Source organism: Papaver somniferum, chromosome 7 (assembly GCF_003573695.1).
Source record: "Papaver somniferum cultivar HN1 chromosome 7, ASM357369v1, whole genome shotgun sequence".
NCBI lineage: Eukaryota > Viridiplantae > Streptophyta > Magnoliopsida > Ranunculales > Papaveraceae > Papaver > Papaver somniferum.
In genome coordinates, this window is record NC_039364.1 from 167008746 (window position 1) to 167032541 (window position 23796).

Below are 23796 nucleotides of genomic sequence, written 5' to 3' on the forward strand. Positions count from 1 at the left end.
ATATTAGTTCGTGATAGCTGATACAAACTTCTCGTTGTACGGAGTCAACCAATTGTCCAACAAATATTTCACAACACTTGGATAACTTTTCCAATAAGCCAATAATATACGATCTCGTTCTTCATAATCGTCCATGATGATAGAATATTGCATGGCTTCCCAATGCGATTTTAAAGCAGCCTATTTTATTTCCGCCAACTTGTCATCCTTCTTGAATTTTTCGTTGGCTTTCTCTTGTTGATCTACCGGTCGTTTCTTTATTCTTTTCATTTCACTTTTCTTTGTTGGACGAATAATGGTCTTGCACTTAGTTTCGATATTATTTCATAAGTGGAATGTGCAAAGAAGGTTATGAGCATCCGGGAAAACCCAGTCTATTGTATTTGACAATGCTTGTTTCTTGTTTGGTAATAAACACCTTTGAAGTATATCCCTTTATGTAGAATAACTTCACTTGACCTATCTTCTTTAGTATCTCCAGTATAACCTGCTATTTCAAGATCACTTACTACTGTTGAGAAATCAGCTGACCCATTATCTGTTCCAGGAAGCCAAGTGACAACACTTCTTATAACAAATGAACCACTAAGTACACCAGTCTCAATGTTGCATAAACTGGGTCTCTATAAGGGGCTTCCATACTACTAGCTGTAATGTTACCCTTCGTTAGAAGTTATGCCACTTTGAGTGCCCACTACCTTTCTCCAATTCCTAGCCCTGAATATGCAGAAGAAAGAACCCCAAGGAGCTTTTAGCCCTCACTTCACTTCAGATTGATCATTCAACGGGGTTTGGCTACTAGAGGAAGCTACAATCTAGACTTGACGAGGACTATTAACTACCACTATTTAGCCGTCCTGGACCAGACTGACCCGCGAAGCTTAGAATAGACGGAACTGATTCCACCTTATCCAAATCGTAAGTTAATCCACCAGCTCCTTCCCAGGAATCTGAACTACTAGTACTTGGAGTCCGTTCTGCCATTTCACGATCACCCGAAACTTTTTAACTTTCTCCAGCTGATGATCTAAGCGATGAGGGACCTAACACATAAGTTCCAAGGCACATAATAAACAAGAGTGCCTAAATCCAGGATGAGCATCCAACAAAGGAAGAGTACCTTTCACCCAATCAAGTACCACCAAAAAGTATAGTATAAACAGAGTCTCCAGAAGGAACAGATGCACAAGCAGACTCATAAAGTGGATAAAAACAAAAGGGTAATTATCAAACTTTGTACATAGCAGTTTTCGCACTAGTAGACCAAAGTACTGGGTTTTCGCTGCCAACTAGTAGCCCTTGCTCCAGTCGTAGAGAAAATTCAGCCATTCTCGCACTTCCACATCTTAGCCTAATAATAAGCCAAACCGAAAAAGTGGTACCATGTCTTTTTCAAAAATGGAGGGAGTGCATCTTAAAAGTTCTCTTTAAGCATTAATATGTCCTGAATAATACATTAATAATGCTACTAGAAAAATAAAAAATAAGTTTCATAATATTAAATTTTCTCAAAACAAGATTTAATGTTGGTTTGTTTTTCTTTAAAAATTCAATCAAGTTTCATCCCTAATAGTCCATAATGCACTCAAAAAAACCGGAGTTACGTTGTTTATTGCAACAAGAAATATTAAAGTGTGATTGATACTTTTGTGTTGTAATTAGACAATATACATTTCTACAAAATTAGTCGATATTGTGCTTAAACTAAAATTATTATTCCAGCTCTAAACTGAAACATATTTTTACAATAATAATAATATAGGAGAATTAGGAGAAGACACGTGCGTATTTTTGAAAAGGTTGAAGAATTGCCTAGCTAATCACCATGCAAACCATAAAGTAGGCGGTTCCCTCTTTCATAGAAGTAGTAATTATATAATTTTCCCTTGTTTTGATGGACTTCACAAATACTCTTATCACACAATAATTATACCACTCTTCATCTATAAGCCCATCAGGGGTCCATTAACATCTCTTTTGTTTCCATATTTACCCACCTCACACAAAATCACTTTCATTATTTTCTTTTCAGATCTAAATATTTTCTCTCCATCTACTACTTCCTCCGCCATCACCAAACCTTCAACCTCTTCACTTCTTCATCGCTGCTACTAGAGTACCACCACAATCTCTTACGCCACCACCGAAACCAACACCATTAGCACCACCATCTCCATCTTCACAACCATCACCATATTTTCTCCACTTCCTAATCAATTGATTAAATCGATTTTCACCCAAGTCAGTTTCTGCCGCCGTGAGTGAATTGAATCCACCATCTGCACCACCACCTCCTAAATTGATTATAAATCGATTTTCCATTTTTTTAGCTGCAGAAATTCATTATGGTGACGAATCAGAGAGAACCTAATTTTCAAATCCTAGTCTTGGTCATTAGAAACATCAGATTCATTCCGATTTCAGTTGTTTTCATCTTGAAAAACCTGAAATCGATGATAACGACGTGTATCAATTGGAAAGTTTATCAATAAGTGGATCTGGAGATTCAATCATGATAAACAAATTAAAAGATAAGTTTGATCTCTGGTTTTGATTTTTTGGTGTTGATTCAACATGATTTTTTTTGTTTATTTCGATTTTAATTGAGCTCTTGATTGTGATTCATTTCTGAAACAAGCAAATGGAGTTTGTTTGTACTAGTGAGATTGGTGGTGCTGATTATGATAGAAACATTGGGTATTAGTGTTGTTGCTGTTACGGTGGTGGTGGTGGAATATGGTGGAAGGTGTTGTTACATCGGTAGTGGTGGATTTTATTGTATTAGTGAAGGTGGTGACGTTTTTTTATGGATAAACTATTGTTGTTGATCCCGTTTATGGGATCAACTCTTACTGTTGACACCATTTTTTATGGGATCAACTAGTGTTGCTGGTATTGGTGTTGTTGTTCTTCTGTTAGTGGTGGTGGAAGGTGTTATTACAACGGTGGTGGTGGACGTTTGTTGCATTGCAGGTGATGGTAGTGGTTTTTAATGTAGTAGTGTGAAGGTGGTGGCGTATTTTTTTAAGGGATGAACTATTATTGTTGACCACTTATGGGATCAACTCCTTTTGTCGACCCCATTTTTATGGGATCAACTACTGTTGTCGATCCCAGTTATGGAATCAACTCTTATTGTTGACAACATTAGTATAGTCATGCTTGTAGTTTAAATCAGGTTTGTTAAAAAACTTAGATACTTTATATTACGAGTACCTAAAATGCTCTTCATATTGCATATTGCCTCTCTTACATCAACATTATAAAGACTAATATGCTTATGAATTTCGTTTTTTGATGGGTGTGGTAGTGGTTGTGTGGTGCTGGTAGTGACGATGTTGGATTGGTGGTAATGTTGGAATTTGGTGATTTTGTTGGTTTTGTGTATTGTTGTTTGACTGATGGTACTGGTTGTGTCATTGGATTTTATAGATGTAAAGTTCTTCGAATGTTGAATTTGTGGTGCAATGGTAGCATGACTGACTCCACGTCAGATGATGTGTGTTCGACTCACGCCAAGTTCACTCATTCTTATATGTCATTTCATTTTTTTTGTATCAAAGATGGTTGTTGCAGAATTTTTTGTTACTCTTGTATTTTTTAAGGATATGTCAGTTTGCAGGTTCCAGGTTCATTGGTTTTTACAGTAAACAGACTCGTATAAGTGATGTCAACTCTAACTGTTGATCCCATTTTTTGTGGATCAATTTCCAATTTTGATCCCACTTAATGGGATCAACTTCAATTATTCATCCCACTTAATGGGATCAACTTTGGTTGTTGACACTATAATTTGGAAACATTGTTCCTAGGTTCCACCTTTTTGTATCGACTTTGGTTGTTGACTCCATTCACTGGGATCAACTTCGATTGTTGACGCAAAAAACAAAACTGGAATATTAGTTAGTAAAGTTATTTTTGAACTTTTGATTTTTGGATCAACTCCAGTTGTTGACACCTAATTTTGATGGCGGCGATGGCGGTAGCGGCGACGGTGGTGGTGGCGGCGGCGGTGGTGGCGACGACAACGATGATGTCGATAGCAGCAATGACAATATCATCAATGATGGTGGTGGTGGAATATCAGTGGCGGTGGTGGAATATTGGTGGTGGTTGTAGTTAGTTAATGGTAGTGGTGGTGGCGGCAGTGCTGGTGGTGGTGGTGGTGTCTGTCAAATATTAGAGAAAAGAATTTGTTAGGGGATAAAGTTTTTAAATGAAAAATAATATTATAAGTGAGGGTAATAAGGTAATCTAGTTTTTAATGGATAACGTTTTTAAATGATATGGGTATATTTATTGTTGTATAATGGTATATTTGCTGGGTGTCAAAATTAAGGATATTTAATTACTCTTCATAGTTCATAGAATATGTATTATTCAAAAAGGTGTTGGAGCCTCTTGTTGCTAGGCTACCAACTAAAATACTTCTATATTTGGTTTATTAAAACGGATAGCTAACTTAGCTGGTCATCCCTGTTCCTCAAAAATTAATGCGTTCCAGGAGGTTGATGCGCTCCAGGTGGTCTCATGTCGAGTCTCCTATGACGTTAATAAATAATTTATAAAAATTATTTTCTAGGATTTGTATTTCGTCTCAGAGAGCGACATGGAGAGAGTTAGGGGTTGGCGAATTAGGGATTGAAGAATTGTGTTTCATCTCAGAGAGTGAAAGGGAGAGAATTAGGGATTGAAGAATCGTATTTCGTCTCAGAGAGCGACAGGGAGAGAGTTAGGGATTGACGAATTGTGTTTATGTAGATGTTCGGGATTGATATTAGCATATCTTCTCAGTGAAGAAGAAGTTGTGTCCAAATTTTCAATTGGGGTTTCGTTGATTGGTGGTGGTGTTTATCGAGTGGAGTGGTAATTTGTGATTGGAGAGGGGTTTTATTGATTGAAGAGGATTTTAGGGGTTGGGGTCTTTGGTTTCACAGTTTCAAGTTGGGATTTTTGGTTCCCGTGGAGGAGTTGTTTGAAGATCGATTTGGGTTTTGTGTAAGTGGATTTCTCTGTTTCTTTATAGGTTTTTGTTTGTCTTCTTTGTTTCTACAACATTCTCTGAGAAGTATTTTCAATTTACAAGGTCTTCTTCTCATCTTTGCCGTTTTAATTAGTGGTTTGATGAATGGTACTTTGAGGATTCATTCTTTGAAATCTTAATTTCCCATCCTTCAAATTCTAATTTTTGTCCCTGTTCGATTATTTTGTGTAATTGAAGCTACTTTAGTGAAGGGTTTTGTCAATTGTGGTTTGTTTGCAAGTGTGTAGTTTAGACAACTAGCTCTTACTTCTCAGTGGTGCAAGAATTTGTTCAAGGGTTTGTGCTGCTGAGGATTTGTTCTTCAATTCTTTTCTTTTGCTCTGTGAAGATTCTATCAGGGTACCACAAGCTATCAGCCATGCCTTACACCAGGTCTAGACCTTTACCTTCTTCATCCCGATATAGAGCATCATCAGCCAGGCCTTCTTCATCCAGATCTCAGTGTCCTATATCACCCCCATCTTCTTCTCAAATTTCCTTTGTGTCATCGCAGGGAGATAAGTTTCAATCCCCCTTCAAGGGTTTTGATGAATGTGGTGGTGGTGTTAGGGGGAGGGGGTATGCCAAGAGTTCAATTTACAGGCACTTAACAGACATGCACTTCCCCACTATTGAAGCCAAGGATATATGTAGAGCACGAATACAGAATGATGCAAATTGTTTTAATGCGTGGGAGAGTATTTTAGCAGGTATGCAGATGTGGCTTTGCATCAAATGTCTGCAGGTCCATGCTTGGAAAAAGCCATGCACATCCAAATCACATGCTGCTGATATCATTGCAGGGCCGCTTAATGATAACAATGATGCTGATTTTCTTATATATGGCACACAGAAACCACAATCTTCAGAAGCATGTAACCCTGCATCTCAGAATTCTACTGAGCCTGTTGATGCAAGCCTCACAGTGGAGATGCTCCATCTGATTTTTCAGAAACAAGTTACCACAATTGTGAGCATCCCCCATCACTGCAGATTGCATTTTTCTCGTACCTCAAAAACTGCTTTGGATAAGGTACTTGCAAAACCTTCAGATCTGTATGTTTGGTTGCATCTCCTGTTTCTTCCAATTCTTCCAATTCGTACCTTAAATCGTTATGTGCCAAAACGTTCCACCGAGGAACGATCTGGTAATAGAAAAAAACTCCAAATTGTTGCTATCAATCAGGCTTTACAAAGATGGAGTGAACCAAATGGGTGTGTGCACATGATTCAAAAGATTCTTTCTCAACCACAGCAAACATACAGGCAGTCAAGCACAAAGGAAAGAAAGAAGGATACTAGCCTGCAAGCCTGCCGGAAGAAACTTAGTTATGGTCACTATTCTGCCGCCATACGCATCATCTCCTCAGATGGTATTGCACCACCTACCCCTGATACCCTATATGACTTGCAGCAGAAATACCCATCAGCTCCACCCCCATCTATCCCCACAGAGAATGTCTCCGCACCGGCATTAACTGTAGATGCAAGTAAGTTCTTGCTGCCTTGAAAAGCTTTCCTAAAGGGACTGGTTGTGGAAGAGACGGACTCCGCGCACAACACTTATTAGATGCTATGAGTGGTGCCGCTGTAGCCGTGGCTGAGGACCTACTGCAATCTATAACAGAAGTGGTTAATTTATGGTTGTCAGGTAAGTGCCCCCTGCCCTTGGTGGATTTGTTGCTAGGGCCCCTTTAACTCCTTTGCTTAAGCCAGGAGGAGGGATACGACCAATAGCCGTAGGCACTATTTGGAGGCGCCTGTGCTCTAAGCTTGCAGCCACTGTTGTCTCCAAAGATATGACGACCTATTTAGGGAATTTACAATTTGGTGTAGGGATATCCTGTGGAGGGGAAGGGATAATCCACTCAGCTAATAGGCTGTTGGAGATGAAGGGACATGATAACTTCATGACAATGTTGCTCGTAGATTTTTCTAATGCATTTAATTTAGTTGATAGATCAACGCTTATTAGAGAAGGTAGACATCGTTGTCCGAGTATTGCCAGTTGGATTGAGTTTTGTTATTCTAGTCCGGCTAGACTCTATTATAACGATGTTGTTCTTTCATCTGCCCAAGAAGTTCAACAGGGTGACCCACTGGGTCCGCTGTTATTTGCCCTAGCCTTGCACCCAATTGCAGAGAATATTACCACACAGTGCTCATTAGATCTCCATGCTTGGTACTTAGACGATGGTACTATCGTAGGCGACACTATGGAGGTATCTAAGGCTCTTAAAATCATTCAGACAAATGGTCCTGCTCGAGGTTTACATGTGAACGTTACCAAGACTGAAGTTTTTTGGCCCTCATTGGATCTCAGAAGAGACCTTGAAGATGTATTCCCTGTCAATATAGGTAAATCCTCACGTGGTGTGAAGCTATTAGGGGGACCTGTCAGTCTTGATATGCAGTATTGTAGTGAGGTTGTTCAGGGAAGAGTTGATAAAACTTTGCACCTTTGGGAGAAAGTTCAGAAGCTGTATGACCCTCAAAGTGAGTTGTTACTCTTGCGCAGTTGCAGTGGTGTTTCCAAGCTTTACTTTACGCTTCAAACCACCGCCCCCTTGGATATACAGTCTTCTGCTATTCACTATGATTCACAACTCATGTTATACTTGCGTCAACTTGTAGTGGGGGATAGTGCTGGTTTTGGCTTGCTTCAACGACGTCTAGCCACACTGCCAATAAAAGATGGAGGTTTTGGAATATATACTTTGAATGACACATGTCAGTACTGTTTCCTAGCCTCTTGTGCCCAGAACCAGCATCTACAACAATCTATCTTGAAACAGTCATCAGTCCTAGACCCTAGCTTCAGATTTAAACATGCTTTGCAGTCTTTTACCCAAGTTTGTGGTCTATCTGTCTCCGGTTTCAGCATCAATGACGCTGCCCCTCAATACATGAAGACCCTGGCAGTCATCTACTTTGGTGCCGTTAAAGAGAGGATACCAACCAACTTTTCTCTTACAGACCGGGATCTGACCTTATGGCATTGCAACCGCACTCCTCATGCAATGGACTTTCTAAAAGCCATTCCTATACATGGGATAAATCAAGCTATTGCTCCTAGACAGTTTCGATAAGTTCTAATGTATCGACTTGGGATATCTCTCTTTAGTAAAGATAGTATGTGTTCTAGCTGCAACAGACTTATGGATGTGTTTGGTGACCATGCAGTTCACTGTGCTGGGGAGGTGGGGCAAAAATATATACACGATCTGGTGAAGGATGTCTTGGCAGACATGTGTTACAAAGCTGGAGTTGTTGCAAGGAAGGAAATTTCGTTAGGTTTCTCCTCCAATAATGCAAATTCTCTTCGGCACGCTGATATTCTCGTCTCCAATTGGGAAGATGGGAAGGATGTTTGTATGGACGTTATTCGGGTTTCCCCTTTACAAGTGCTAGAACTCGTAATTTCACACTCGCAATTTCACACCTGGTCATGCTATTTCTGTGACAGTCACTCGTAAACGTAATAAATATCTTGAGACGTGTACAACTCAGGGTTATGACTTTGTTGTTTTAGCCTTTTCTACTTTGGGTGAGCTAGGTAGTGAGATGATTTCTTTCTTGCAAAGGCTGAGAAATTGCCTTGTGAGCCATGATGCAAATCATAAGATAGGCGATTCTCTCTTCTTTAGACTAGGTGTTGTGGTTCAGAAAGGCATAGGAGCCCAGCTTGTTGCTCGGCTACCTGCACCTAATGTATGATTTTTGTTTTGAATAAATAAATGTTATCATTAATATAATATCTTTTTAAAATACTCCCTCCGTTCCTAATTAGATGACCTATACCATAAATAAGTGGAGTGATAGATTAGTATTATTATAAGAAATATGTAAAATTTGATACCATATTTATATTCATTAAAGCGTCCACCGTGGGCGACTAAACCCAAATATTTGGTCTTTTGAATAAACGTAGTGGAACGTACTATCGATCAAATTTTGATCGACGACTAAAACCCAGAGTATATTTGGTCTGGGACCAAGACTAAACCCAAATATAGTCGAGCGTTGGTATAGTCCACGCCCCATCACCAGGCGGACGTATAGTCCACGCCCCATATCAGGCGGACGTATAGTCCATGCCCCATATCAGGCGAACGTATAGTGAACGCCTGATTTTTTATTTTTTTTTCTTTTGTGTGGGGCGTGGTTTATACCAACGCCCCACTGTTTAAAACTTTCAATTGCATGGGGCGGGCTTAATACCTCCGCCCCATTTTCTTCATTTTTTTTTTCTTTTTGAATTTCTCTGTACCGGGCGAACGTATAATCCCCGTCCCATACCAAGCGTTGGTATAGTCCACGCCCCACACCAGGCGAACGTATAATGTACGTCTGACCAAATTTATTCTTTCCACCGTAGCGTCACACACCAGACTAAACCCAAAATTTGGTCTCTTTTTCCCTCTTTCTTTGGTTATACTCGCACCACTGCAGTCGCTCTTAGATAGGTGTTTTGAAATACTTTCCGATGATACAAAATTTACGAAAATCCGGTGTTTTGAAATACTTTTCGCACCACTGCAGTCGCTAGTAAATTTTAATTAAGTCATCTAATTATGGACGGAATAGTAATAATTTTCTTATAATGCACTGAAAAAGAAAAACTAAACACCAATGCATAACCAGTTACGTTCAGATGCAAAACAATTTTTTTTTTACAGATAAAACCAAAGAAAACTCATTCCAGATAACTTATCAGGCATTACTGTTTGCGAATGGTAACAAAGAGATATGTTAGTACTTGGTAGGTTTGAGTTTCCATTTTGATCCTACTGAGACTTGCTCAGGAAAACTAATCAACAGCTTGTTCTGTCGCAATGAATGCAAGCGAGTGTTCGTTGTCAACTAGGGTTTTGCATCCTCAATGCAACATAAACCGGCCAAGAACAAATATATGTTCAATTTCATTTCCAAATCAATCAAAACAGTTTCATTTCATTAGAAGAAAACATCCTCTTTTGCTTCGTTCATTCGGTGGTATTCGTAATGCAGGCTCAGAAACACCTTCTGAATCTGATACTACTAGTAAACCTAGTGGGGACGATTTTGTAACTAGGGTTTTGAAAGAAAACCCTAGCTTAGTAGAACCCAAGTATTTAGTAGGGAATAAACTTTATACTTTGAGAGAAAAAGAAATCTTGAGTAATAAAGTTCCTAATGAAGGGGTTTTGGAAATTGCAAAACAGTTTTGTGTGAAATTAGGATTTAAGAAAGATGGAATGGGTGATGGGAACCAACAATTTTCTGATTCTGTGTATTTAAAAGATTTATTAAGGGAATATAAAGGGAAACTTTATGTTCCTGAAGATGTTTTTCATGAGAATTTATCTGAAGAAGAGGAGTTCAAAAGGGATTTAAAGAATTTGCCACAAATGAGTTTTGAAGATTTTCAAAAGGTTTTTAAGACTGGTAAAGTGAAGCTACTGACTTCAAAGGCTGATTCAGGAATTTCGTATAAGTACGCATATAAAGATTTTATTGTGGACTTGAAGGAAATTCCGGGTGATAAAAATTTGCAGAGAACAAGATGGTACAATTTTTTTTTTTTCTTGTAGTGGTAGTTGTTGTTGTTACTGCTTTTATCCGATGGGTTTTCCTGGTAACACAGGGCAATGAAGTTAAACGAGAATGAAGTGAAATCTGTCTTTGAGCAATTCAAAGGCCCACAATATGAAATTGAGCAGCATTTGACAGTAAGTGATCTTTCGCTCATATTTTTTTTGTATAGCACATATTACTATTTCCCTCTGTTTTAGTCATATGAAGTATGTTGTCTTAACACCACGATGTACTGTGTGCTCGTCATGGTGGATATATATCCTTTCTTTGTAAGTCGTTAATTGTATGATAGAATGAAATGTATATATCCCTTTTAGGATGAGTTGCCCATCTGATTGAGCGTTATAACATAAATCATGCTTAGTCAGGGTAGAGAAGCAGAACATGGCAGTGATTTCAATATTAGATTTGATGCAACTTCAAAAACTTTTACACTTCAGCTGTGAAATTTAAAAGAGCTTTTTCCTTTCCATTTATCTAATCCAATACCAATATGTTCTCATGTATTAACATTGAGATTGCGTTCAGATTGTATACTAGTTTTTGAAACTCGTATTTGGATTAAGAACCAAATGCACCCTGTCTTTTCCGTGTAGTATCTTTTGCTTACATTCTGTTTATGTAGGAACTATGAAGTATACTAGGTGTAATTATTTTTTCTTCATATTCTTTAATTCTAGAATATGTTTAGAACCCTCTGCTTTCCCTTGAGAATAGTTAGGATCACGATGCACATTATGAAAGCTACTAGTTGGTGGGTTACTTGGTTTCTCAAAGCATGCAAAGCTGCTATAGAATAGAGTTTATGATGATTTGAGTCTTGTGATGCAGTCATACACAGGAAGGCTACCCGAGTACCCTCACCCTGTAGCCTCTTCCATATCTAGCAGAATGATGGTGGAGCTAGGGATGCTAACAGCTGTCATGGCTACTGCGGCGACTATTGTTGGAGGCTTCCTGGCATCAGCTGTATTTGCCGTCACGAGTTTTCTATTTTTCATGGCTGTATATGTTCTCTGGCCCCTAGCAAAACCAATTCTAAAACTTTCCATAGGTCTCACATCTGCCGTTGGAGAAAGAATCTGGGATAATGTTATTGATACTGTTAGTGAAGGAGGGATTTTCTCAAAATTATCTGAATTCTATACTTTTGGCGGCCTGTCTTCCAGTCTTGAAATGATGAAACCGATCTCATTGGTCTTTTTGACCATGGCTCTTCTTATCCGCTTTACTCTCTCACGGAGACCAAAGAACTTCAAAAAATGGGTAAGTTACCAGATCTTTAATATTCTTGTTCTCTCTCTGAGTTAACCTTATCTGAATGATTGTTAATCTCTCGTCCTTTGCAGGATATATGGCAAGGAATTGAATTTGGACAATCTAAACCACAGGCTCGTGTTGATGTTAGTTTTTCTGCTTACTAACTATAAACACTGTTCAAGTTTGTTAACGAAGGCATTTTACTTCAAAGACATTTTCTGATTGGTGATACCTTCAGGGTTCAACAGGAGTCAGTTTTAATGATGTAGCGGGGATCGAAGAAGCAGTAGAGGAACTCCAAGAGGTACACTAAGATAACTCGTTCACTGGACCCGTGCATATTGACTAGGTTCAAAAGTTGTAGCGATTCGAGCATTTTAGCATACTGCTTCCAAATTGTTATTACCGGTCGTATAGGCTTGCCTTAAAATATTTCAAGAATATTTCCTGAGTTTTCTATATCCTATTGAACTTCCAGGTCCTTAGTTGCAATTCACTTACATGATATCTTGTATTACTCACACATAAGACAGGTGAAAAAGGCTTGGGTAACTTACTTGGAATTGAGCTCCTTTTGCTTCTCAATCTAGTTTTCTTCCCTGGGTATCTGGGAGTCTTTGAGCTTGACCAGATGTTACACAACTCTGGTCAAGTGAAGTATGTGGTCAGCGGAAAAGCTTGTCTTACTTAGTATTCGTGGAAGCTTATTCGTAGTTCCGATTTCTTTCATCACAAAATTTTACAAATTCACTTTAATCTAAGATCCCTGATGAGAAAATATATTTGTGAAACACTCTCTAAGATACTGTACTACTGGTGGATTTTATTCCATGGAGGCAATAGCTGAATATATTAACTGTCACTTGAAGGTTTGATCTAGTATATTGGTCCCACATTGTATTTTCATTCACTTACAACTCCTTCATGTCTCTCCATTATGTTCACTTGGGGAAAGTTCTGCAGGTGCCATTTGGTCATCTGTAGTTGCAACCTTTTGTTCTTATGATTAACATCTGTAACTCCATGTGTTGCATTTTATAAAATAGTTGGTGAGATACTTGAAAAATCCGGATCTATTCGATAAACTGAATATTAAACCTCCTCATGGGGTTCTTCTAGAGGGGCCTCCAGGATGCGGAAAGGTTAGTGGCATTTTTGAAAAATTTCATTCACAGTTTGCTTTCAAAATTTCGCAGCGGCTAATTGTTCCTCATGTTTCCAGACCTTGGTGGCTAAAGCCATTGCTGGTGAGGCTGGTGTTCCATTTTACCAAATGGCTGGGTCAGAGTTTGTTGAAGTGCTAGTTGGTGTTGGTTCTGCCCGTATACGTGATCTTTTTAAGCGAGCCAAGGTGAAAATATTTTTTATTATCATGTATATCTCCTTTTTGTGATTATCGTTGGGTTCTTTATTACCAAAGATGTGCTTTGCTGTACGGAGCTCGAGTTCTGTTTACCAGCTAGCTGTCAACTGTATATCCGGACTGGATGTTGGCCAGCAATGAATCAATGATAAACTTAGCATTTTAGTAAAGAATATCCATGTGGTTAGAATTGAGGTTAATCCTGAATTCATGTGAACAACTATAACTTGTTCCCTAAATAAAGATCCTCATCCTCGTGCATGGTTTCAATATTTCAGTAGTACCTACCTGACTCTTTCATCCTGTCATCATATTTTCTACTCTCTCTACATGTGAAGCTATATATCTCAGAGCATTACACTTCAAAGATGTATAATTTTGAATTCTTTGTTGCAGGTCAACAAACCATCAGTTATTTTTATTGATGAAATTGATGCATTGGCAACTAGGTATGAGTGATGTTGTATGTTCTTTTTGGAATAAGTTATTCCCTGTTTCCTAGTTTCATAAACTTTATGATACGAGCTGTCTTTATCTCTTTATACTAGTTGATATGTATTATGTATATTTGAAAGTGGAAGCTATTTCAAGCCTTGGACTTGGTTTATCCAACAAGGCAATCACACTTAATTAAGTTTTCCTTACTAATAAAAAAAAGCTTATTACAATTTTGGGTTAACTGTAATAAGTTGTACTGTTTATATCTAGGGTTGTAAGTTTTAAGAGCTTATGGCTTAAATAATCATGGGTGTTCTCTTAGATGGAACTTAGTTAAGGGTTATTGGATAAGGATTTTTTTTTTTTTTTTGGATCAGTTAATAGTTTTGACTATTTGAAATCCTAATATATTAGCTTGGTAATGATAAAGTCATAGTTAACTAGTATATTGGTACATAATGTGAGGTTTTATCAACAGTAGCATGTCAGAGTTTTTATCAGACTATCACCATTCAGGAAGATCAAATAGTTCCTGGCAAACATGATTTTAAAACCTTAAGTTGACATGTCTAACATGAACTTACTTATTTCAGGAAGATCCTTTATTTACCTGCATTAAACCGTTAGATATTTGTGTCGTTTGGATAATCTCATTTTGAGTGAAAAATCAATAACACTTCTTTTTGTCTTCTTTGAATTTTTCTTTCTCATCCATTATTTATGTGCATAAACAACTCATGTCTAAGTATTTGTTTCTGGACTCTGAAAAATTTTATGCTATTTTGTAACTCATATCATAGAAATAAACTCTAATAAATTGCTGGTTGTGGAAGTGACTTTGTGTCTATTCTGGTAGTCAGGCGTGAAGGGATTTTCAGCGGAGGCACCACTTCCCAGTATAATGCAGCCACTCAGGAGAGGGAAACTACACTGAACCAGCTTCTTATAGAACTTGACGGGTTCGATACTGGCAAAGGTGTTATTTTCTTAGGAGCTACTAACCGTATGGATTTGCTAGATCCTGCTCTTCTTCGTCCAGGTCGATTTGACCGTAAGGTTTGTTTCTTAGGCTAATCGACATGCATAATAAGGACGTTTGTACATTTTTTATTTTAAAAGCAAACCTACAGAGAGGAGAACAGAACGGAGGGGGGGAAGAACCTGACCATTGAGCCTGAACAGAATGGAGGGGGGAAAGATGAAGAAATGGAAAAAGAAAATTAACATAATGTATTAGTGGATATAACATCTCTGTCTTGCACGATGAATCACAGAAGGTGGTGCAGACCACCATTGAGCCTCAACAGCCGTTACCCCCCATTTAGCTAAAATATATGCACACCCATTGTCTTCTCTTTGTATATGCGAAAATCTGAACTGAGTAGTCTTCAAAAACTCTAAGCATTTTTCGCAATGAACTAGCAGTTGCCATTGAACCAAAGACTTTGTTATTAGATAAAGCCAAGTATTAATTATATTATGATGATATCTTTTACTACCATATTCAAGATGATTCCCCAAATTGCCTCACCAGTAAATGAGTGGCATGTATATTCATGGCTACTATGTTACCATTTTTGTTTATGATTGCTTTTGGATAATTGTGCTGTTGGCAACTGATGGAAAAAAAATCACACCATTTTGGTATTGGTTCTTTTTGTCAGATACGAATCCGTCCTCCAGGGGCTAAAGGCCGTCTAGATATCTTGAAAGTTCATGCTGGCAAGGTGAAAATGAATGCTAGTGTCGATCTGACTAGTTATGCTCAGAACTTACCTGGTATACGATTTCGTTTTCTTTTCTTCTAACTAACTTGTGCAGTTAATATAGATCTCTTTATGTTTTATTGATTCGGAGTTTAGATATATTCTTCTTAACCGTCAATTTATTTAATACTTCAATACTCATGGTATAAACTCTTTCGTTTGGACTGTTTGAGATGTGCTAGAAATCTGATAATTAAGCTGGTTCTTTAGATGAAAGACCCAGATAAAATCTATACATTGGAGGTCATGGTTCCTCCCCACGTCATGGCATGACACCCTTAAGATTCCATCTGTATCCGCTTTAAGTATAGTTTGCTATTATTATCTTTTGTACTTCTCATTTTTACTTGTTCATTTTCTCATTTTTATTTTGGGAATGATTCTCTAGAGATCTTTCAAAATGGTTATTTAATAGCTCGCGTCGCAATATTAGGTCATGTAGTTACAGTTTCTTGTAAGAAGGAATAGTTTACAGCAGTTCACAATTTCCACTTGAAATCTGAAACAAAATATCTGACTGTCAGGATGGACCGGTGCAAAACTGGCGCAGTTACTTCAGGAGGCTGCTTTAGTAGCAGTTCGGAAAGGGCATCAATCAATTCTTCAGTCAGACATGGATGATGCAGTTGACCGACTCACCGTGGGTCCCAAGCGTGTTGGAATTGAATTGGGTCATCAGGGTCAATGCCGTAGAGCAACTACTGAGGTTGGAGCTGCTATGACATCTCATCTTCTGAGGCGGCTCCATAATGCAAACATTGAGTTCTGTGAACGCATATCTATCCATCCACGCGGCGAGGTCCGTGTTATCTCCTTCTCCTCCAGATTTATTTCTCTTCTTCTTCCTTCTAGGGCTGCCTGAGAGTGGCGGACGAAGAATCCATGTCCCTTTTCCATCAGAACTCCGATTCTTAACGCAAATCACCCCCCCCCCCTCCCCCCCACACACACACTTTTTCTAGGAATTCTCACTTAATTGTAGGGGTTCATGGTCCATGTTTTTTTCCACTTGCCATGCTTGTTGATAATCGTGAGCCACCATAAACCTCATGAACAATAGGGAGATTGCCAGCGTAAACTTGAGCCAATTAGATGATCCAACCATGTGATCTTATGTTCTGTGTGAATGGTTTTTAGCCATTTATATCCTTGACATTGAAAAGTTTGACGAAGTGATTAGGATAGTAGGTCATCCGTCATCCCTTGGATCCATGTGTGTCCAATCTTCTGGAGTGTGGTTCTAATTTGAGATGCTCAGATTGTCTAGATATAATTTGTGTTCTTTTTCTTTTGTCTTTTTCTTTTTCACTTATATAAAACTTGTTGTTCACCGATGCGTTCAGAGATTCTCTCAAATTGTGTTTCACCGTTTGGATGACGAGGCATACATGTTTGAACGACGGCCTCAGTTGTTGCAACGCCTTCAGGTCTAATTATTCTCTAATTCTGGGGCAATTGGCTTTCATCTCTATTGTCTGGAAAATGTCATGTTTGTCTCGGTTTCATGTGTCAGGTGTTGCTTGGTGGGAGAGCTGCAGAAGAGATAATTTATGGACGAGATACATCTAAGGCATCTGTTAGCTACCTTGCAGATGCTAATTGGCTCGCTCGTAAAATCTTAACGATGTGGGTTTCTGTTTACTGACCTAAGCAATACTGTCTTACTTTATGGTTAGATGTGCTGAGTATCATTCTCTCTTCCTCATCAGATGGAATTTGGAGGAACCAATGACTGTTCATGGGGAACCACCTCCTTGGAGGAGAAGTGTCAGCTTTGTGGGGCCTAGAATGGACTTTGAAGGTTCGCTTTATGATGATTATGGGCTTATTGAACCGCCAATTAACTTCAAGTTGGATGATGACGTTGCTAAAAGAACTGAAGAGCTAATACGTGACATGTACGAAATAACAATCTCTCTGCTCAGGAGTCACCATGCAGCTCTTCTCAAAACCGTGAGGGTATGCAACGCTATAATTTTCTATAAAGTTTTAGTTGTCCCTGATTTTTGGGGTTGGTCTTTTGCAGCCTAGCTATCATATATTCTGGTTTAGGTTCTACCTCTTATATTTTCATTACTATATTTCTTGATCTTTCTTCAGGTTCTTTTGGATAATATGGAGATCAGTGGAGACGAAATTGAGTATATCCTTGATAATTACCCAGAAGAAACACCCTTAAAACTGCTTCTGGAGGAGGAGAATCCAGGAACTTTGCCGTTTTTTGAGACAGAAAATGGTCTGGATTTGGAGTTATCCTTCCTAGCCCCATCGGAAGTGGAGATCTCGTAATACAGGTGGCTTGTGCTTCCCTGCTCAACTTATGGTATAGAGAGATTGTGCTTCCTAGGAGGTCAGCATGTATGGATTAGCCCAGCTTAGACTAGTGGGCGTGGGAAACCCTCAGGTGAGGCGGACTGGTCAGGAAGGCACAAAAGAGTGTTATCAACCAGCAATTTTGTAGTCTCATGTGCCCTATGGTGTATATTTCTTTAATCTACAGAATCATTTGGTATGAAAGTTGAAAAGGATCCCTATACAAAAGGTGCTAATAGAGTTGAAAAAGCATTTCTTTGCGGGTGTTTCAACTTCCAGTGTTAGAAAACTGCACCAAATATCGAATCCCGGATTGTTAAATGCCAAAGTTAACACACAGAACCATCTCACAGAAGTCCAGCAAAATTGAGCAATCGTTATTGCTCAAATTTCGCGTTCTGGGAGTGGGAAGACCAAATTTTGGAGTGAGAACCTCCCAGTAAGAATACTTTGTATAGAAATAACCTCAATAAAAATTTACTAGATTTCGTAGCACGGGCATTTTTGTTCTTTTAGCCATTTTATTTATCAGGTGTCGTGGGGTTTCGTCCCGCCCCATCACGATATATTTTTAATTAGGTGTGGCTCGGTTTCGCCTCGTCTCGTCCAGTCCCGATGCATTTTTGAGTTAGTGTTATAAGGCTTCGCCCCACCCGTCACGATCCTTTTTGATTAGGAGTGGCTTCGCCTTGCTTCGACTTATCATGGTGCTACGCTCGGGCATTTTTGTTCTTTTAGCCATATTATTTATCAGGTGTCGTGGGTTTCGTCCCGCCCATCACGATATATTTTTAATTAGGTGTGGCTCGGTTTCGCCTCGCCTCGTCCCGATTTGATTTGGTAAAGCTCGGCTTCACCTCGCCCCGTCCCGATTTGATTTGGTAAAGGTCGGGTTCGCCTTGCCTTGCCCCATCCCGATTTGATTTGGTGTGGCTCGACTTCGCCTCGCCCTGTCCCAATGCATTTGATGAACCTGATAATCAGGATGCAAAATTATATGGTCACTAAAATATATTGATTCCCTAAAATAGAGATGTGCTTTGAAATTGAGATTAATTAAAAAGCTTACTTCAAATATCAGCTACACTCTTTCGCACACCGTCCTAAGCCAGGAAACTTAATTAGTCCATGACCACATCCAATGACCAATTACGTGTACGAATAATGTTGTTCAACCTATAAAGAATTGTAATTGTGTTATTTCACATGAAATTACGGCAGGGGACAAATTTAACATATTCATGCCACTTGCATACTGGAATAATAAGAGATATATTACCGCAGGGGACAAATTTAACATATTCATGTCAATTGCATTCTGGAATAATAAGAGATAGCTCCTTACTCATATCCTCTTCCAATTCCTTCATCTTACCCTTAATCACCATCAATCAACATCCAATTCATTCAGAATCCCCTTTATCACCATCAACCAACGTCACAGTTAACATGAGACCTTATAGTTGAAGGTCAGAAGAGGGTAAACTGAATGAACTGAAACATAGCATAAAGATTTCTTTTTATGGAGATGTGCTAGCATGCTACAAACAAAACACTAAAAAAGCAAATTAATGGGTTATTTTTCTTCGGTTGCCTTGACCATTCTCATTTTTGCTGGGAAGTTATCAAAAAAAGAAAAAGATGCATGAAAAACTTGGAATAAAGGGATAACTGCGGAGCAATAACAGATCAAGTGTTGATGCTCCACCACTGAAGCAATTCGAACATTAGATTGTCGATATGACATTCGAATATTAGGTCCCCGTTAATATAATTCGAACCTTAACACAATATAGTCGGAATTTCATCATCCCTTAGTTCTTATTTGAAGGTGTACAGTAATTCCAAAACAAAGCAATTAGCTACTTCTGAATATTCCTTACTCCGGAAGAACTGGAAATAAGTTGTAATCATGTCTCATTTGCTTGCAGCAGCAGCACTCTTTCATACTACCGTGATATACTTATTTTCTGATACTTTGTTTCCCCTTCAATGTTAAGGTTGGATCTCTTTCCCCAAATGATAATAGCATGACTCATCCTTCTGCTTTTTAAAAATATGTCATATTTTAATTGTTGAATACAAATGAATAACCTGGAAATTCAAGAAAGCAACAAAATCAGTGATATCAATGAAAGAAAGGACAGGAACCTAAAAGTTAATACAGGCACTACCTGCAACAGCGTAACTATAAAGAAAGTTACAGCTTATTAAGTAAGAAACTGAAAATAAAGCTAGAGTAACATAACTAAAGCGTTGCCACCATGATAGCTCTTCCACTATGAAATGGAAACTCTTGGCATTTGACTACCACATATATAAATTAACAACAGTTATCACTTATTGCGCCACTGATGACATCACAAACTGCAATAGGAAATTGATCTATTTAGTATTTGTCGTGAAATAAAACAGAAGAATTTCATGAGTAACAGTTATTACCTAAATGCCATCAATTATGCATGAGAGTGCCATGAGGAATTGGACTTCGTTAGATGGCAACACGATGCTAACTTTCACTGGAGATACTTCATCTGAAGCTCACCATTCTCTCTTCTACAAAAACATCATCTCGGTTATCTTAAATAGGAAAAATATTTCGATCTGAATAGGAAATATTGACCTTTTAATAAATAAAAAATGTAAAGCAAAACCCTAGATAGGTTAGGACATACTTGGATCAGGTATCCTTACTTTCAAGGAGCTTCGATTAATTCTGAATGTTCATGATAGAATGTTGCGTCAGTCTTTAGGACTCATATCTGTATGTTCCAGTTGATAGTCTCAAGAGTTGTAGTGTCTGCAAGAGGTCCTTTTTGCACTGCGGTTGCAGCTGCAGCCTCATTGTGTCGTCTTCTCCGGTAACACGTGTATACATTTCTTAGGTCTGAACACCCCATTATAATCAAAACTGAGCACCATCACTTCCGACATGATCCAAGTGTATGCCCTCCATAAAAGAAACCGAAAGTAATAAATAACTAAAAAGCAACTAAGTTAAGTTTTCAATGCACAATATTAGTTCTGAGATTCATGGGGCAGTATATTCAACTATAAGGAGAACAATGAGAAAAAAACCCAATCTTTCATGTTATGATATTGGGTCAGTATATATTGGTTTTCGATAACACAAAAGCCACTGTTGCTTTGGTCTTTGTGATTCATTCCTCAAGTTGAGACAACAACATGAGTAAGGAAGAATCAAGATCAAAGGGAAAATCAGAAGTTTTACACCCACTAATTTTTGCATAGTCAGGTTAGAGTCGTTAGACTGTTACAGCATTACCTAGCCTGGGCATGCACCAATTTCTTTATGTCATTACCAAGCACAATTTATTAGATTAATCCGTTTACACAAACCTAACTATTGAAGCAATATGCGAATTCAAACCACATACATTGAAGCATCACATTCATCCATGCATGACCAGTTCCAGTAAAACTATATATTTAAGCCCTACACCACCACAACAACTAAGTGAAACCCCACAAAACACTCCCAAACCTTAAACTAACTATTGGGTTTTTACCAAAATCACAGAACCCATATCAAACAATATCATAAAAATCATTACATAAATCTCCAATTTATTCCTAACTACAACAATAAAAAATGGGGAAAAATAAGAAGGGGAAACAATCTTATCCAGCTTAATACTTACACAGGAACATAATAGATCAGAGGAAATATATTGAACTTACAGAGAAGAAGTTGACCAACTGTAGCTTTTCTGAGCCGAAATTGGAGTTTTTGTTCTGCACCTGCTGTGCAGTTTCTGATGGCGAATATAAAATTAGGGTTTCCATTCCATTCTCCATAATCAAACTGCTGAATAAAAACAATTGGAATTTTTATTTCATAATCGAAATTTCAAAAATCCTAATTGATATTAAATTAAAACTTCATATGAACAGATTGAACAGAAGATCGCAAATAGGGATCACAATTCGAAACCAAACAAATTGAACAGATTATTATTTTGGTAATAGATCAATAAAATCTAAAAACACCAAAATCTCAAATCTCAAACCGTAACATATCTGTCTCAAATCCCTTTGCAACAACTCTATATTCAACTTGAGGAAAAAAGCAAAATCTCAAATCTCAAACCGTAACATATCTGTCTCAAATCCCTTTGCAACAACTCTATATTCAACTTGAGGAAAAAAACGATAATAAAAAGATGAAACCTTAAGTTTTGAACGAAAGATGATTAGACTTTTTTTTTCCTCACGTAAGTTTATGTTTTTTTTGTTAACGGTCATAACCCCCGAGGTGTCACCATCCCTCCACAAAAACCCCATCAAAACAAAAGGAACACAAAAACCCCATCAAAACAAAAGGAACACAAAAACCCCATCAAAACAAAATTAACACAAAAACCCCAAATTTAAATGTTGGTTTCATCAAATATTTTGGTCTCATCAAATTTTATGATGGTTTCATCATTTGATGAAACCAACATTTAAATTTGGGGTTTTTGTATCAATTTTATTTACGATGGAGTTTTAATGGATCCCAACATTTGAGTGGGGTTTTATACCACAAGTTTGGTCACCTTGGATTTTTATGACTAGTTTTGTTTTGTTAATGAGAATTATCAGGGATGACATGACGAATGTTAATGAGAATTATCAGGGATGACATGGCACAAAAAGAGAAAATTTCTAAGAAATTTGAGAAGGAGAGGGTGAGGGTCACCGTGCGTCGTGGGAGCCCATATGACTTAGGGTTTTAAAGGAGTTAGATAGTCCCCACCAGTTAAGAATAAATGCGGAAATAATTTTTTTAAAAATTACCTTTTTTTCCGGTCCGTCTTAAAAAACTTACCTTCCATATAACATAATTAATATGGATCTTGTCGTATATCAAAGTTTAAGATTAAGAGACTAGAAAATGACCCATGCCGTAACGGCACGGGCTATTTCACACTTTTTAAGCTCGGGTAGACATTCTTCAGGGTTTGACTTCTTATTTTATCCAAAATTTGTCAAAATGTATACACTTCGATAAAATTTGTCATCTTTCCAATTTATTTCGCAGTGTCGTAAAACAACAAATATTCTTTAAACGCTTCACTCATTCTCAAACATCAAAGGAGTTTTCTTCTATTACAAAAAAATTATACTCAGAGTTTTCTTTAGGCCCCTTCATATGGGTGTGGCAACACATGATTGTTTGCCATTTAAGCACCCACTATGGAGGGGGCAAACTGGCCTGGCTAAGTGGAAAATTTGCCACTTAGCTAGGCCAGGTCAAGTTTCTACCGAGCGGTCGAGTCTCGACCGCTCGGTGTCATTTACACCGTAAGGTGTTAGATACACCGCTGACGGGTTTTGTAAGACCCGCCGGTTTAGTTGGCACCGTTGAATAGAATCTGATCCAACGGCCATAAATCTTCCCCCTATAAATACCACATTCCTCTACCATTTTAACTCACACCTTCTTCTTATTTTCTTAGATTTTCCAATGGCTCAAGACATGTCTATGGCTCAATTCATAGAAGAGGAACATGCGGCCGAAAATCAAAGAGTTGCACTTCGATCTAGTGTGCAAAATGAATTAAGAAGAACAAATAGTTGGAGAGTTGCACATCAACTCAATTTTAGCATATTCGAAGATGAATGCATCTGCAGGAATTATGTTTTCTACACTAATCATCCAATCGTTGATGGCGCATTAGGGCTAATTCCGTTTTGGGAACGCGTTTTAATGAAATTTGAAGAAGAAACAACGAACCTCTACAATCGGAATTCGTTGGTGTTGAGTGCTCGGTTCTCCATAATTTCCAAGAATGTTAACAAGTATATTGGTATGATAAGGGAAGAGGCTCGAAACATGAGAAGTGGTGAAACCCTGCTGGAGAGTGATCAAAGATGTCGTGCAAAGTGGCTGCGTGACAACGAAGAGAAGTTCCGATATGCAAGTTGTTATGAAATCTTAAAAGTGTTGCCCCAATTTAATCTAGCTTATCAATTCTAAGTTCTTAATTATAACTTATGTAGAAAACTTTAAATGAAGATTAATATTTATCAAACAAAGATGCAATTACATT

General features: G+C 38.1%; 3 protein-coding genes and 1 long non-coding RNA gene across 5 annotated transcripts; 3 read left to right on the plus strand and 1 right to left on the minus strand.

The window, feature by feature from the left end:
• The first annotated feature begins 5374 nt into the window (after window positions 1-5374).
• Window positions 5375-6982, plus strand: LOC113299004. Its single transcript, XM_026547929.1, has 2 exons — window positions 5375-5733; window positions 5827-6982. The coding sequence occupies exons 1-2, from the start codon at window positions 5403-5405 to the stop codon at window positions 6531-6533; spliced, it is 1038 nt and encodes a 345-aa protein (XP_026403714.1). The 5' UTR covers window positions 5375-5402; the 3' UTR covers window positions 6534-6982.
• On the plus strand, window positions 6791-8787 carry LOC113299002. Its single transcript, XM_026547928.1, has 2 exons — window positions 6791-8120; window positions 8207-8787. The coding sequence occupies exon 1, from the start codon at window positions 6823-6825 to the stop codon at window positions 8110-8112; it is 1290 nt and encodes a 429-aa protein (XP_026403713.1). The 5' UTR covers window positions 6791-6822; the 3' UTR covers window positions 8113-8120; window positions 8207-8787.
• A 906-nt stretch (window positions 8788-9693) lies between these two features.
• On the plus strand, window positions 9694-18008 carry LOC113299005 (probable inactive ATP-dependent zinc metalloprotease FTSHI 1, chloroplastic). The gene is made up of 15 exons (XM_026547930.1): window positions 9694-10571; window positions 10650-10734; window positions 11432-11866; window positions 11950-12003; window positions 12099-12164; window positions 12907-13002; window positions 13083-13211; window positions 13620-13672; window positions 14522-14717; window positions 15326-15440; window positions 15952-16226; window positions 16771-16854; window positions 16941-17053; window positions 17137-17386; window positions 17528-18008. Exons 1-15 carry the CDS (start codon window positions 9859-9861, stop codon window positions 17714-17716), a joined length of 2853 nt encoding a protein of 950 aa, XP_026403715.1. The 5' UTR covers window positions 9694-9858; the 3' UTR covers window positions 17717-18008.
• A 503-nt stretch (window positions 18009-18511) lies between these two features.
• On the minus strand, window positions 18512-21944 carry LOC113299006. 2 transcript variants are annotated; one of them, XR_003334540.1, is made up of 6 exons: window positions 21443-21944; window positions 20416-20690; window positions 20183-20296; window positions 19020-20107; window positions 18810-18916; window positions 18512-18713 (listed from the first exon to the last, which is right to left on the minus strand). It is a non-coding gene; the product is annotated as an uncharacterized LOC113299006 (long non-coding RNA). The 2 variants fall into 2 exon arrangements; XR_003334539.1 differs by having other exon boundaries at window positions 18518-18713; window positions 19020-19834.
• Between the last annotated feature and the right edge of the window lie 1852 nt (window positions 21945-23796).